Source organism: Lycorma delicatula, chromosome 8 (genome assembly GCF_047948215.1).
Source record: "Lycorma delicatula isolate Av1 chromosome 8, ASM4794821v1, whole genome shotgun sequence".
NCBI lineage: Eukaryota > Metazoa > Arthropoda > Insecta > Hemiptera > Fulgoridae > Lycorma > Lycorma delicatula.
In genome coordinates, this window is record NC_134462.1 from 26210491 (window position 1) to 26225682 (window position 15192).

Genomic DNA, 15192 nt, shown 5'->3' on the forward strand with positions numbered 1-15192 from the left:
TTCTATTAGGTTAATACGTCCATTTCAATTAGGGCTTGGATTTCAGCCTTTAGTTGTCCTCTAAGAAGCCATCAATATTCTTTGCGCCTGGTGTCTCCATTCTGATGGCAAACATTTTCTCAGGTTATTCTTTTTTCAGACCTTTCTGGAATATTTTCTTAATGTTAGTCTTCATCAACCTATATTGCAGCACCCTTCCACTTTACTCTCCCACCTAGTTTTTTTAAATTATTTTTACTTTTATGTTTCTTTTAAATAAACTTATCGTATTTTTAAGACTTGAATCTTACACGGGCACAGCGGTTCAAATCCGACTTCATCTCCTTTTTTTTTAACTTAAATATATTGATTTATTAATAATTATTTACCTGATTGTAAAAAAGAAATTACGATAAATAATATTCAATAATAATATTAAAAAAAATGAAAAGTATCAGAAGTTATTAATGAAATAAAATTTTATGTACTTTTTACTAAAAAAAAAATGCGTAATGTAATTTAATAGGCGTACAAGGAAGTCATGTGGTGACCATATCAGATTTTTTTATGTTAACGGTCATAATTTAAGTAAAAATTCTCTTATTTTCTTAATGTTAGTCTTCATCAACCTATATTGCAGCGGCCTTCCACTTTACTCTCCCACCGATCCTGTAAATTTTTGTGCATTTCTAAAAGCTTTCGATAGGATTCCCGCACACCTTTGTTCTCATTCCACTCTTCTTACTTGTTTCATGAGTCTATCATTCTAATTGTTCAGATTTTATTATTATTAATATTCTATTAGGTTAATACTTTAGTTTAAATTTGTTTTAATACTATTAGTTAGTACTAATAGTATTAATAGTACTAATAGTATTTGTTTTAATACTATTTGTTTAGTACTATTAGTTAGTACGTAATAACTTGGTTGTCCAAGTTGTGGCAACGAAAATGTTGCATTTAAAATCCTAACTAATATCGAGGAAGCTGTGAAACCATATAAGGAGGGTATTTAAAAAATGCTTATGAAGATTAAATACCCGATTCGACAATTTGTTGTTATAAGATTTATAAAACCGAAAAAACATATTGCGTAACTTATTGTAATTTATAAGTAATTGTAATATGACATTTTATATATTGGAGTAAAAATACTATTTACTTCTACTGATTGTACAATCTATGGATTGTACGGTTTATAAAGTTTGAGAAAGCTAATATGGTATACGATATTCGACGATGGGAGCAAATTTTATCTCATACTCTTTTGTTACAATTGCTGTTTTATAAAAATCCAGGCTTGAGATCAACAGATAAATCGTATAACAGCGATTTGAGGACAACCAAGGAAAGTACTCAAGATAACCGGCGCTCATTTAATGATGCCGGATATCAGGGGAAAAGCATTAAATCCTACAAATACATTTAACAACATCGTAAAGTTGTTGAAGCATGAAAGACTTAATAATAAGACCTTTGAGTGAGACGTATTCCTTCACCTCTATTCGACAACAACTACCTATTAGCAAAACCATATAGAAACGTATGAATCCTTATGCTGATCAAATGTTCAATTCAATGACTACGATGTCATAATTATGTGAGGAAATACTAGGCCACAAAATACTAGGCAAGTAAATGTTAGGCAAGGAAATGTTGAGTGTTGAAATGACAGGACAGTAAATGGTTAGGTAAAATCAGATCTACTAATGAAATGGGTTTGTTATGATAATGCTTCATCAGGTCTAGGTAGAATGGATTGGGCACTTTTTATGGGTAACCTAAATACTGAGTCTGTACCCGTTATGGTAGTGGGTGTAAGGGCTGGTGTAACACTGACCACTCGCAGAGAGTGCGGTGAATCGATTTACGTACGATTTCGATGTGCGTTTTCTAATAGGTCGTCGTCAACGAATATTGGCGAAGGATAAGTCTCAACTGAACGGTCTTTAAAGAACAACATTCTGTTGTTCATGTACTACAGTTACTGATTTTCATTTGACCGCAGCATTAAAAGACCGTGGTCTTACATTGCTATTACGCGATTTATTTGTCGGTCTCAAAGGTTTTTTTTTATAAAATAGGACTTATTAAATAATACTCTGTTGCCTGGTATAATTAAAACAACTGTGTAAGGGATCGAATTGCAGATTGGTTGAAAAACTACCCTTTTCCACTCCCTATGGGAATTTCTAGTAAATTTCCATAATGTCGATCCCTGTCGACAACAGTTTTGAGTGTTTTATAGTAGGCCTCCGGGGGAGAGATTTCACTCTTTAACAAAAAAAAATCTCAACGCGCCATGGATGCTACAACATGAAATCTTATTTCTATTGTGGTGTGGAAATGTATCCAAACAAATGGTAAATAATGTAGATTCCTGAGCTTAGTGAATACAGAAAAAGAAGCTTTAAAGTAATATGTCATAGATTTTCCTGAAGAATAGCTAATTATGATTGTGAAGAACAGTCATGGTAATCAGAATTCTAAACCAAGTGGTTGATAAAACAAATAACATCAAAGCACTTTTCCAGGTTGGCTGATCGGCTGCATTCAATTCGATATATTGACATCAAAGATAAAGAAAACCTCACTTTGGAAGGCTTTTATTATTCCTTTAACCATATAAGATGTGGTATGTATATTAGATTAGGGAAAATGGAAAAAATTAAAACTTATTTAAACTAAATCTGATAATTTAAATAAAGTTAAATAAATAGGCTTATCATATTTTTCTGGGTCCAACTCGGGATATATTTTTGAAATTAAGTCTTAACAGTTTAGTGAAACATTAAACTATCTATTCAGTTTATTTGTCATTAGATATGACCTTTTTCAGAAATGGTTTGTTTGTTTTAATTACAACATAAAATTCATAACAAGTAAGTTCTGAATTAATTTTTAACATTTAGCAGATGTTTAACAGCAGATACTGAAAGTTGACCCCTTTCTGCAAACCAAATGCTTCCCATAATTGAAAAAACTCTCAACTAGAGCAGATGTCCCAGGCAAAGACATTGCAAAATCAACCATTTTAGAAATATTGCAACATTAAGTCCGCCTTAAAAATTGCATTCCACTTCTCTTCAATAGTATCTGGTACTTTTTCAGAACTTGAACCACAACCTATCCTTTGGTTTTGAATTTCCTGGTTCAACAATGTTCGTTCAATCAAATAATTTATACTTTTTACTTTTATAATTTCATTAACAACTTGTGCACTTTCTTCTAGATCAGACCAGGCAATTTCATTTCGTAGATTTTATCCACTGAAACTTACTAACTTTATCAAAACTGGTTCTTCACAACTCTTAGTATTGGATACTAGAATTATAAAAATTGTCTACGCTTGAGAAGAATTTTTGTTCCTGAACATCATTATTTTCTTTGAGTCCATAGCAATTGTTTGACAAAAGTATAAATTTGTGGGTTTTTCTTTCCTGAAGTTGATAAATTAATTAAGAATATGTCTGAAATGCTTCTGTTGCTGTGACAGAATTAGCTTCAGATTTCTGAACTGCATTATTAAATAACTGTAGAGTACCATAGAAAAATTTCAAAAAAGTTCATTTTTCAGATTTTCAAAAAAATCAAACATTAATTTTGTGCATTTGTCACAAGAGAAGTATGATTTTAGACCATAAAAAACAAAATAATTCTTTCTATTGAAGGTAACAGATTAAGGAACATTGTGCTGCTATAAAGTAATACATTTTTGTAATCTGTTTCCATAAATATACAGAAATCTTTAAGTTTAATCTTTCAGTATACATGTGAAAATATTTATAAATTTTTATTACAATAACCTCTATATCCAGGGGTAGAGAATCACATGCCATTTGTACTGAACTGTGTACAATGTGGGCTGGACAAACAATACCTAAAATAGGTCTATCTAAATCACTTTGAAATTTTCTGAACACATTTTCATTCCCCTTTCTCATCACACCACCAAAATTATTGTTAGTATTATCAGCAGTACAACAAACCAACTTTTCTTCAAGTTTGTAATTTTTCACACACTGCAAAATACACTGAGTCAAAATTTGAGCAGTTTAAACTGACATTTCAATGAAATTTAAAAGTTTAACTTGAATTCCCTCCTCCAGACTCAAATCTTACAGCAATTGGAATGTGTTTTACTTCACTTCTGTTTGAGCTCCATTGTTACTGGTACAACTTTTTTTTTCCATAGAACGCAACACATCAAATGCAAATGGCAAAATAAGGTTAACAATAATTGCCTTGGTTGTGATTCTAACACATGAAAATTTTGGGTCACATAACTTTTTAACCAGTTTAGTTGTGCAGTCATGTTTTGAAACTGAGTTTATATCTAGCAGTGTGGTATGAAAATGTAGCTTTTTTAGCAGCACATTCAGATCACTGTTACTGTTATTCCCATCTTTGGCTTTAAAAAAAATCTTTTATGTTTAGTGAAGCAGTAACATTAGTAGCACTTCTATGTTTAGCTGTTTTCACGTGGTACTCAATATCACCCTTTCCTTTATGTGAAACAGAAAATTCTCCGGGACATTGCGTGCAATAAATACGTTCATTGTTACGGTCATTACACAATTTTAAAAATTTGTATTCCTGTTGCAGGTTAACATTAAATACACATTTCCTTTTGCCACTGCTAAAGTATGAGACAGAAAACGAATAGAGATAAAATGATTAAAAATGTCTAGACGAGTTATTTCACGCACAAAAACAACATAAACATACTGCCCCTGTTTTGTTGCCAAATGACTAAATAAAAAGTTGTGGTGAGACCAGTAGCCACACCTCCATCAAAATGGACATCAGCGTTTGCTTCAAGGTTGGCTGAGAGATGCATGGCCATAAGAGAATGTTTAAAAATGCGATGTCAAACATATAGGTCTAAAATTAAAAAAAAAATCCTTGCCAGTCATAAAATTCTCAAAACCTGGACAATTTTTGCAACAATTAATGAGAAAGTTTATTTCTTTTATTAGTTAAGATTTGTTCTTCTTGATGGATCTCTTGCAACAGGTTTCTCTAGAGCATCAACAAGGGAGGTCTGTCCGCCTCTCCCTTGTAGAACAGACCGGAGTCCGTAAATTAACCCAAAATCAGGGGTATGAACTGAAGTAGAGTTCACCAAGGGAACTAGGACTAAATTTCGTTTTGCGGACATTTTTAAGATACCAGAGCACACGATCTGCGACTTTATTGCAGACTCTTATAGCCCCCGTAACACATTTTATATTTCACTTTTTTACCTCATAAGCGCCTACTATTAAAATCATCATTATTATTACTAATAAGTAATCCGGCTTTTTTATTCGGATGAGAGTCTCTTATGAGTTTCATCTTGTATAACAGCTACCGATCTCCCTCAGGGGTCTATTTTAAAAAAATTACCGTTCTTTCTTTATTCCTAAACCATTAGTAACGCATTAACGATGGATTATACTCAGAGCACAATTTATCGTCTCTTACACGATGCGAAGATTTTTTTCTCTAGATAAATGCAACTAGGTCATAAGTAAATACCTGCTTGTAGAAACGTTTTTCCTCCGAATGTTAATCCGTTGACAACAGAGGAAGTGAAATAATGCCTGCTTGAAAACACATCCTCTATTTTAAGAAATCAATAGAAAATAAAACGACTTTGATTTTTTTTTTTTTTTATAATACTGTTTAGAAATCAATAAACAAGCATTTGCATAAACTAAAAATCTATAAATATAAAATCAAAATTTTAATTTAAAATGTTACTTACGTAATAGAAGTGAATAATAATCAGAAAACGAAACTTACCTAAAAAAACAAACAAAATAGTTATTGGTATTTATTACAGATTATAGTTCACTAAAAAAAGTATGTAGTTAATATATATTTTAAAACAGTACGTATACAATATAGTTTATTTCACATATAATTATTTATCCTTATTATAGGAATAATAACTTAATGCATATTTAATCAATACATACTAAAATTATTCTTAAAAGGAAGACCGACTTTTCGTTATAATATTAAAATATATTATTTGTTTAAAATCGTAATTTAATTAAAAATAACGAGAAGAGATCCTCCAATCAAGCAAGTTTAAACTCGCTCACCACCATGATTCACTGTATAAACTTGTATGAAATTACACCAATACAAAGTCAACATAACCACAAATTGAGGTTATGTTGTCTGTTGTCGAACTTAAATTGAGCGTAACTGAAAAACGACTCGGTTAGTCTTCATCAAATTTTCACATGCACAACTACAGATGCTCTACCAAAGCATATCTAAATTTCAATGAAATGGTTTTGTACATTTTCGAGCCACAAATTTTATATATAGGCTTATAAGGAAATTGCACTTTAATTGAATGGTATTTTCGTAATCCTCATACCATACAACGTAAAAAAAAAATCTATTTCATCCTCCAATATCACTGTGCGACCGACTGTTATACCGTACATTTCTTCGAAAAGTCAGTAAAAAAGAAGCATCTAAATTTTCATTTGGGTCTACTATGTTCAGAAAAAAAAAATCTTTAGAAACCCGATCCTACCCGCAGACTACGTCGATTCACTAAGAATCACTTCGCACTTGTCAAGTGCAAGGAATTAGTCTAACCGTAACTGTCTTAAGAGAAAGGACTAACTCCGAATTATCCTAATTTTGTAAATATTATATCCATTCCTAAGATTATCTAAAAACAGTATCATTTTTTGTTAACTGTTACTGAATTCTGATGACAGAATTTTGTGTATATATATATATATATATATTGTTTGATACAGGTAACATTATTTCTTCAAATGTCTTTCCTTTATGGGGAATTGTTAGCACAGAAAAGAGTAAAAAATCGCAGGAAGCAAAGTCCGGTGAAGTTGGTTTGATCCCATATTTTGCCAATAATTTCTGGATAAATTATGATGAATTTTCCAAAAGCTGAGATCTCTTGCTTCGAACAACATCTCTTAGACTACAAAGAAAAGTTATGTAGTAGTTTTTATTGCCAATTTGTAGTTTGTCCTTGAGAATCATGACAATGTTTCAGACCATACATCACTACTTATCCAGAGATTCATAGTAAAACATACGATCGATCGACTTCAGCAGGCTTCTTACTCACCGGATGTTTCCTGCGATTTTTGACTCTTTCCTAACCTTAAATTCCACTTAAAGGAAAGAGATTTAAAGATTGACTTGCACAGTAGAAATTAAAGACTTTTAAGAAATTGAGACTTTTGAGATGTGGATGTGGCACACAATGAAAAATGTTAGACGGCAACAAATGAAGTATTTAGGAGAATCGTAGAAAACAGAAAAATGCTATACTACTTGAGAGGAAGGGGATTTATTGTTGGTCACTTCAATGAAATATACTAAACAGTAGCCATTTTGGTCATAGTTGTAGTCTGAAGTATTTTACATCAAATGTTTTCTTTTTTATGTATTTTAAAATTGTCACAATTTTACCCTTTTTATTTAAAATGTTTGAGTTGCCTCCTATGGTGATTTCGGGTGTGACAAAAAATAGACTTCAGACAGGAGTAATTGCTAATTTTTTTTTATACAACCCTTTAACAGGCTCTGGGAAGTATACTTCCCACTTATTTAAAAATATTATTTTATTATTGCCTGGGAACTCCAGTGGGCTCCGGGAAGTATAATTCCCACATTTGATAACATTAGAACTGAAAATGGTAAAATTTTGAAAATTATAAAGTTATTCTATTGACAGTTGTATTTAAATTTCAAATAATAATTAATTTAGGAAGAACAGGGATTGGAAGGGAAATTAGGTAGGGATGATGCACGTCACCAACACTGTTTAAAACATATCTGAAAAAATAATTAAACGCTGCCTGAATGGGAAAAGAGGAATAAAGATCGGGGGAAGTTTTGCTAATGACATGGCGGTACTGGTGGAGAGCCAGTACTGACAGGATTTGCCCGAATGAGAGAACACTATGAATGAATCCGTCTTTAATCTTATTTCTATAAATGGAATTTTAGGCTTAGGAAAGAATCAAAAATTGCAACATTGCTTAAGATAAGCGTGGGCCTACACTTTGAAGAGGACAAATCACGGAACTAAATGAGTTAAGTATTTTTTTATGGGCCAAGATTGGATACTTTTTTAAATCACACCTCTATTATAAACTTCGGTTTCACGTAACTTAATTACAATTACGGTTAAAAACAATATAGTAAACGATCCCTACCGTTGATGACGATATTAAAAATAAAGGACTGCCGTGAATATCGGTAGATTGAGATAAATAATGTAAAGAAGTTATCCATCGTCGCTTAATTTCAATTAGAAATTCTACAATACGAATCTTAGATATACAACACGTAATTTTTTCTTCGCATTCTCCTTAGTTATGTACATGTGAATAAGTGTGTTGGAGATACAAATTAGCAGACTGTACTGGTAGTTATTTACATAACAATAAAAAAAATACCTTTCGGCACGCCAGAAGACGGAGGTAGATTTCACCGGTGCTAAGTAGGGGATAAAAAAGCGTTCCAGTTTAAAGTTAAGAAAAACTTCAATTTTACTCAATACGAAATTGGTTGTTTACTCAATACTACATGTTTAGCATACGACAAGCACCATCTTCTTACAATTTCAGCAAACATTTGGTCGTCCCCTACCGTAAGGGTTGGTTATATCAAAAGTTGTTTAAGACAAAAGTTGTAGATAATGTTTAAAGAACAAACGACCACTTTAAACCGATTCGATATTGTACCTATAAAGGGAGGTATGATCTATTTTTTCTTCGAAACCCCATTTTTTACCCCCCCTCCCCAGAGCCAATGGTTGATCTCAAAAAACTTAACTTAGATAAGTTTTAGGCCCTTAAACAATTTTAAACAATTCGATATTTCACTTAATAAGAAAGTTATAGCTATACTTTGTTTATTCGAAAAAGCTCCCCATTTCCTCTCCAATGGTCCGATTTTGCTCATTAATGAACTCGACCGAGATTTTGGGTCGTTATATTTTACGTATAAATTTGAAAGTGATTGTCGCAAAATTACGGCTGTTATCGTGTCCACAAGAAAGTGAAATATATATAAAAAATGTTGTAATTTTACGGAAGGCGAATCATGGTACCCATTACAATAGGTAGCTTTCTTTTGAAATCTACCTCAAAATGTAGGTAAATATTTTTCCTAATCTTCCTGTAATACGGAATTTTGTTTCTATAGGTAATAACATTTCTGGGGGTAAAAAATGTTTAATTTTAAGAATATAAAAAAATCCAAAGTAAAATCATCTTCATTCCAGTGAAGATTGTTATATTTAAGTCAATCAGTCGAATAATTTCTGTAATATATTGAATTCAATTCTTCATAATCATTTTTGAAATATGAAGGTTGCTGAAATACATTTCAATTTTGAAATAAATAGAATCGATCTTTTAGAGTTTAATTATAGATTAAATTATTTTTTTACATGGTAGGTAAGATGTTTACTGTTATAGTTTCAAACTTTTTTAAAAAAAAAATAAAATGAAAATTCTGTTTTTATTTTTTTGTGCGTTTTAAAAACTGTCTGCTAGTCAGAATGGAAAACTGAAGAATTTTTAATTTAAAGGAAAATAAAAGTTAACAGAGTTTAAACGGTATAAAAAATGTTATAAGTGTTTAATTTATTTCTAAAAGTTATTCATACAAATGTTATAATTCTATACATTTACTTTTGAACAGTATAATTTTCACCTAGTACTATAACTCTTTCATAAAACCACGTCGTACACAAACAAGAAATCTGGGTGCATTCATCGGTACAAATCGCAACTTTATCTGTCAGTACTACTAATATTGATTTGATATCAGATCCTAATATTTGATATGATACGCATGAGATTTACAAAAACAGTACAGGACATTTACACAAAAAGTACAGGACAGAACTACTAAATCTAGTTTTACACTTTGCATTTAACAAGTAGTTATCATACTACAGACAAATTATCATTAATAATAACAAAAAAATTTTGCTTACTCATCGTGTGGAATGATACTGATGCAAATTCATAATATCCATTAATAAAATTTGATAAATAATAGTAAACCAGTGGTTCCCAAACTCTTCCGAATCACAGCGCCCTTTTTCAATTAAAATTTTTCCACGGGCCCTACCATAAGTAAAAAAATGACTACTCGTAACAGATAAAAATAAATAAAACTTGTGTATCTTCATTACTTTTTTTTACTTTATTAACATTAAATTAATAATTATAGGGTGCCCCTGTGAATAGGGTGCTCCGCGGCTCCCTGGAGCGCCGCAGCGCACACTGTAGTTAACTATGACTAGTTTATACATCAACTGAAAGAAGTCAAAACTCTAAAGTAATTTTTTTTAAATTGTAATACTTTCCTGGCATCGGTTACTTCTTCTTATGTAGTGGAAAAATAATAACATATATTTATACATAACTGAAAAAGAATCTAAAATTTCTTTTTTGATACTTAAGATTTCTTTTATGATGAATTTTTAAAATTATGTTTAAATAAACCAAAAAGGACTTCAAAAAATCTGTATTTTTTACTTTTTCTGCTCCCCTCCAAAATGATCTTACAAGAAATTTTTTTTGATTTTATACATTTACTATGTTAAATGGAAGAAAACAGAAAAAATTCCACTAAAAAGTGGACAACCAATAAAAAATTACCTAAGATTCTTTTTATGGAGGGGAGGATGAATTACGATGAAATTTTATTGTAATATTACCACTAAAATTTTATCACTTAATAGTATTAAAATTTTAAATAAACCCCAAAAAGTTTCAAAAAATTAATATTTTTAACTTTGATTGGCTTGCCCCTTAATATTGCCCTTAAAGTATTTTTTTTTTTATTACTTGCACTATCACTATACCCCGGAAAAGTTTTAAAAAATTTGATTAAAAACATGCAATAAATAAAAATATATTTTTTTAATTTTTGAACAAAATATTTTTTAATTTTGGGACAATTTTTTTAAAAAAGATGGTTAAGATGCAGGCATGTAATGCCTGCATATAAGCTTAATATAAAGTGCGATAATGTTAACAAAATTTTGAAAATATTGACCCCCCAAAATCTCCCATCCCCTTCTCCTGGAGATATTGATCCCAAAATTTTACCAACAAATTGCCCCATATACACGAATGTCTGTATAAAATTTCATCAAAATCGGTTCATCCAGTCACGTTATTAAGCTTCAAACACGCCAATGCAAGTACATAAGTACTAACATTACCCCCATCTTTATTTTTGCTTTTTTGGTGTCCTTGGTTCATGTCCCATTTTTTGATTAATTGCCACGCCAGGAAGTAAAGATCATTCAATTTAAATATAATAAACTTACTTTCTACGCGAATGGAAGCTAGCGTACGTAAAACTTTTTCCTTCATATTCACCAAAAAATCTGGAATCTTGTAACTGAATGCGGTTTATTTCATTCCCAGAACATCTTCCATATAGTCTATGACATTCTTCAGAAGATGTCTGACCCTCTCTGAAATAAGTACAATTAAACATACAAACCCAGAGAAAGTAGTATCTACAAGTTTTGTTAAATCAATAAATACCTGAAATAAAATTTATTATGCTTAAAACAATTTATTTTTAATAAAATATGACATTGTTAACCAAATTGGAATGTATTTTAGTGAGGAGGATTATATGAATGAGACAGTACCTGAAAAAATGTCACATCCTTGCTATGAATTGAACCCAAGACCGATTTTAAAGTCAACTAATGATTGATTGTCCACATTCCAATGGTTTGGGATTCCCAGTCAAAGCTTTTGGGTCAGGATTTTTAAGAAACTATGATAAATTTTTTTCAAAATTTCACAGAATGAATATAGAAAATAAAAATATTAACTGTAAAATAAAATATCTAATTTTGGTAATTTTTCTTAATTTTACTGAGAATTAATTCAGTAAGTACAGAAGATTTCCTGTAACTGTTGAAATCTCCTTAGAAATGCCATTTAATAATAGCTCTTTTCATTTTATCTGAATTAACTGAATATTATCAGAGATACTTGCATATAGATACCGTGTAGTAATCAGGGGAGAGAGGAAAGGTAATAAGCTAATTTGTGTACTATAGAAGTCTCTTTGCATCACATCCATCTTGTCAATTTGGGGCTCGTAGTAGCCGGATCCCATATACATATAGTGGAGTATACCTGAAATGTTTTACACCTCTGGTTCACTAGGATAATAGGTGTTACATATTATTTATTATTAATAATAAAATGGTGGTGAGAAGGTAGTATCGAAGAACTATTAGCATTAAAACCTACCTGGTTTTCCCAAATGTGTTAAAACTTTTAATAGTTTATTGTTTTTATTTACACTTTCCTCATTGGAGGACAGACATCATCTTCATTCCACTCATAGAGATGAGTTAAACAGTAAATAAAAATCAGCAGATAATTATTCTTATTCTTAATATTTTAGTTTATTTTTGGGATATGCAATACTCGCAAGATTCTTTTGCTTCATTATGTTTTGATATCGATCATTTTCATTTAACTAGTTTTATGCATTTTCTATTACTTTTTTGTGGACTAATTTTTTCTAAATTTTGCTTCCTCAGTGGAATGTTAAATACTGCAATACTTATCTTGATTTTTATCTTCTATTCATTTCATTCATATTGTTTTTATAATCATCACATTTTTTAATAGTCAATAATTCTTATGACTAATTTTTGTTGAATCGAGCTTCTTAAAATATAAAAAGAATTATTTGTATTTTTGAAGAACAATATTATCTTATAATGTCTATCAAGTACCATTAACAATGTGGATTTTGCTCTTACAAAATTCTTACTGAATAATATTTAAATACGTATAAAATGTCAAAGGTGGTTTTACAAAAAAATTAGCGTAAAAAATTTCTTAAGTGTATCATTTCAGTTTATACATTTTTGGATTGAAATATTCACATCTATTAATATATTTGTGAATGTTTATGCACTATTCATAGTATCTTCTTTAACATGATTTGTAATAATACTTTTTCCAAATGGAAAAATGGAGCTTATTATTAACACATATAAAAAGTATATTATCTTAAATTTAATAAGAATTTAACTTTGTAGAAGCACTAAAAAAGGGTCATAAAGTAATAAAAAAAAACATTGTAAGCAGTAACATACAATGAGATAAAATGACCTGCAAAAGAAATTATGCTAATGAGTTGTGTAAAGATGATATCAAAAGGGAGAATCAAGAGGTAAATATTAAAAATTAAAAAACATAACCGACAAAAAAAATCATTGCCGACAAACATTGCTCTTTAATGTAGGATAATTAACAATATAGGATAATTAAAGAGTATGCAGGTGACAATTTTGTATATATTGTATATTTTTTCTACTTTGTTAAATTTATTTAAACATATATACATCAGCAGTTGAACTCCTACAGTGGAACAAATATATATATATTTGTATGTATATACATACATATATATACCTTAAATGCATTACACTCCTTTTTTGGGCAGTCATGTAAAAACACTAGTAAGGCAACAAATTCACACGTATGAGATACAAGATTTCCAAATCATTAAAAATAAAGCGCGAGATGTGAGTTATTCAAAAACAACCCATTCATCTGACAGACTTTTTTTTAAATTTATTTAACACACACACACATATATATATATATATATATACATAATATGTTTAATAATATATAAATATTATTTATACACTAAGTCACTCCTGGTAACATAAGGATTCCAACAGTGGGTCATATATGGGTCCAATGAGCTGGTATGGTGGAGCAAATGTACATACATACATATACATACACCCTAAATACATTCCTTTTTGGGCAGTTTTGTAAAAAGCTCTAGATTAGTGTAAAAAATCAATCGCATAAAAAAAAGGAAGAAAAGCTGTAATAAAAAAAAACTGTGCCAAAAATAAATATATGATAAGTATGTGCAGATCGTATATAAAGTAAGTCTCCTATTTTTTTCTACAATTGTTAATTTATATTATTTTGACCGATGCCATATCTACAAAAAATACTGGACAAAAATACTGTTTTTTATGCGATTTTAAAATTTTTGGCCTTCCTCTTGTTTCTGAATAGATGCAACATTATTCAAGGTTCCTACTTTTGAAAAAAAGGGAAGGAAATTGCTTTAATATGTTCTGTATGTATGATAAAACATAGAGTATGTGTTCACTGAAAGTAGATTCTTGTGGTAGTATAGAGATCACAATGAAATTAAGAACAAACAATGAAAAATGTACTAAGTTTAAATAACTACTTACAGCTTTCACAAATGTAAGCAACTTATCAATTACTGTAACATTATCATCCAGAATACCACCATGTTCTTTGTGTCGTAGTTTAAAGGCAATGGTTTTAAATAATTTTAATAATATCAGCATTAAAAATAGCTGTGAGAAATATAGAAGGTGCTTGTCACCTTCAGAGTTGTGATATACTTAATTGCAAAAATGGCTCTGGGTAGAAAGGAACGGTGAAACCGGAGTTTTAGTTGGTAGGGTGCGGGCACACATACGCTCTATAACATCTAGTCGAATGCGAGTCTGCCACTGATATACTTAATTGCAAAACTGGCTCTGGGTAGAAAGGAACGGTGAAACCGGAGTTTTAGTTGGTAGGGTGCGGGCACACATACGCTCTATAACATCTAGTCGAATGCGAGTCTGCCACTCTCCCACCTTGTGGGGGTACATAGATGATATCCCTCCACAACATCGATAACCCTAAAATTAAATTAAAACATTTCAAATTGTTCATTATTTATTGTTACTACTTATTTCTATGTAAGTATTATATATTCATACAGACAGGTATACATTTGATTATCAGAGCACATAACACAGTATCTTAGCATATAAAAATATTGTTTTTAAACTACCATGAAAAAACCATGAGGTATGAAATTATAAAATGCAGAGTAGTTCTTGAAAAAAAAAACTTAATTATTTGTAATAATCAAGTTTTACTAAATAAAAACACGTCATTTTATAGATTTTAGGTTGTGAAATACTGAATAACTAGATGGTATGAACCAAAAAAAATCTGGAGAAACTGCAGTCAGTATAGATCATATTATTTTTTTTATTAAAAATATGAACTTTGTCACACAAATAATAGTCAGCACACACCAAACGACTGAATAAACATAAATTAATACTTATTTACACTAGCGGATGTCCTATTTAATAACACG

At 30.4% G+C, this 15192-nt stretch overlaps 1 protein-coding gene across 1 annotated transcript in view; it reads right to left on the minus strand.

Annotated features, from left to right (window-relative positions):
• LOC142329175 (potassium channel subfamily T member 1-like) overlaps window positions 1-11464 on the minus strand; it is a 64270-nt gene extending 52806 nt beyond the window's left edge. Inside the window, exons 1-2 of the mRNA XM_075373562.1 lie at window positions 11321-11464; window positions 5729-5766 (exon numbers count right to left, since the gene is read on the minus strand). Coding sequence (XP_075229677.1) covers window positions 5729-5766; window positions 11321-11366 — 84 coding nt within the window. The 5' untranslated portion in view covers window positions 11367-11464. The remainder of the gene's footprint in view (window positions 1-5728; window positions 5767-11320) is intronic.
• Window positions 11465-15192: the final 3728 nt, after the last annotated feature.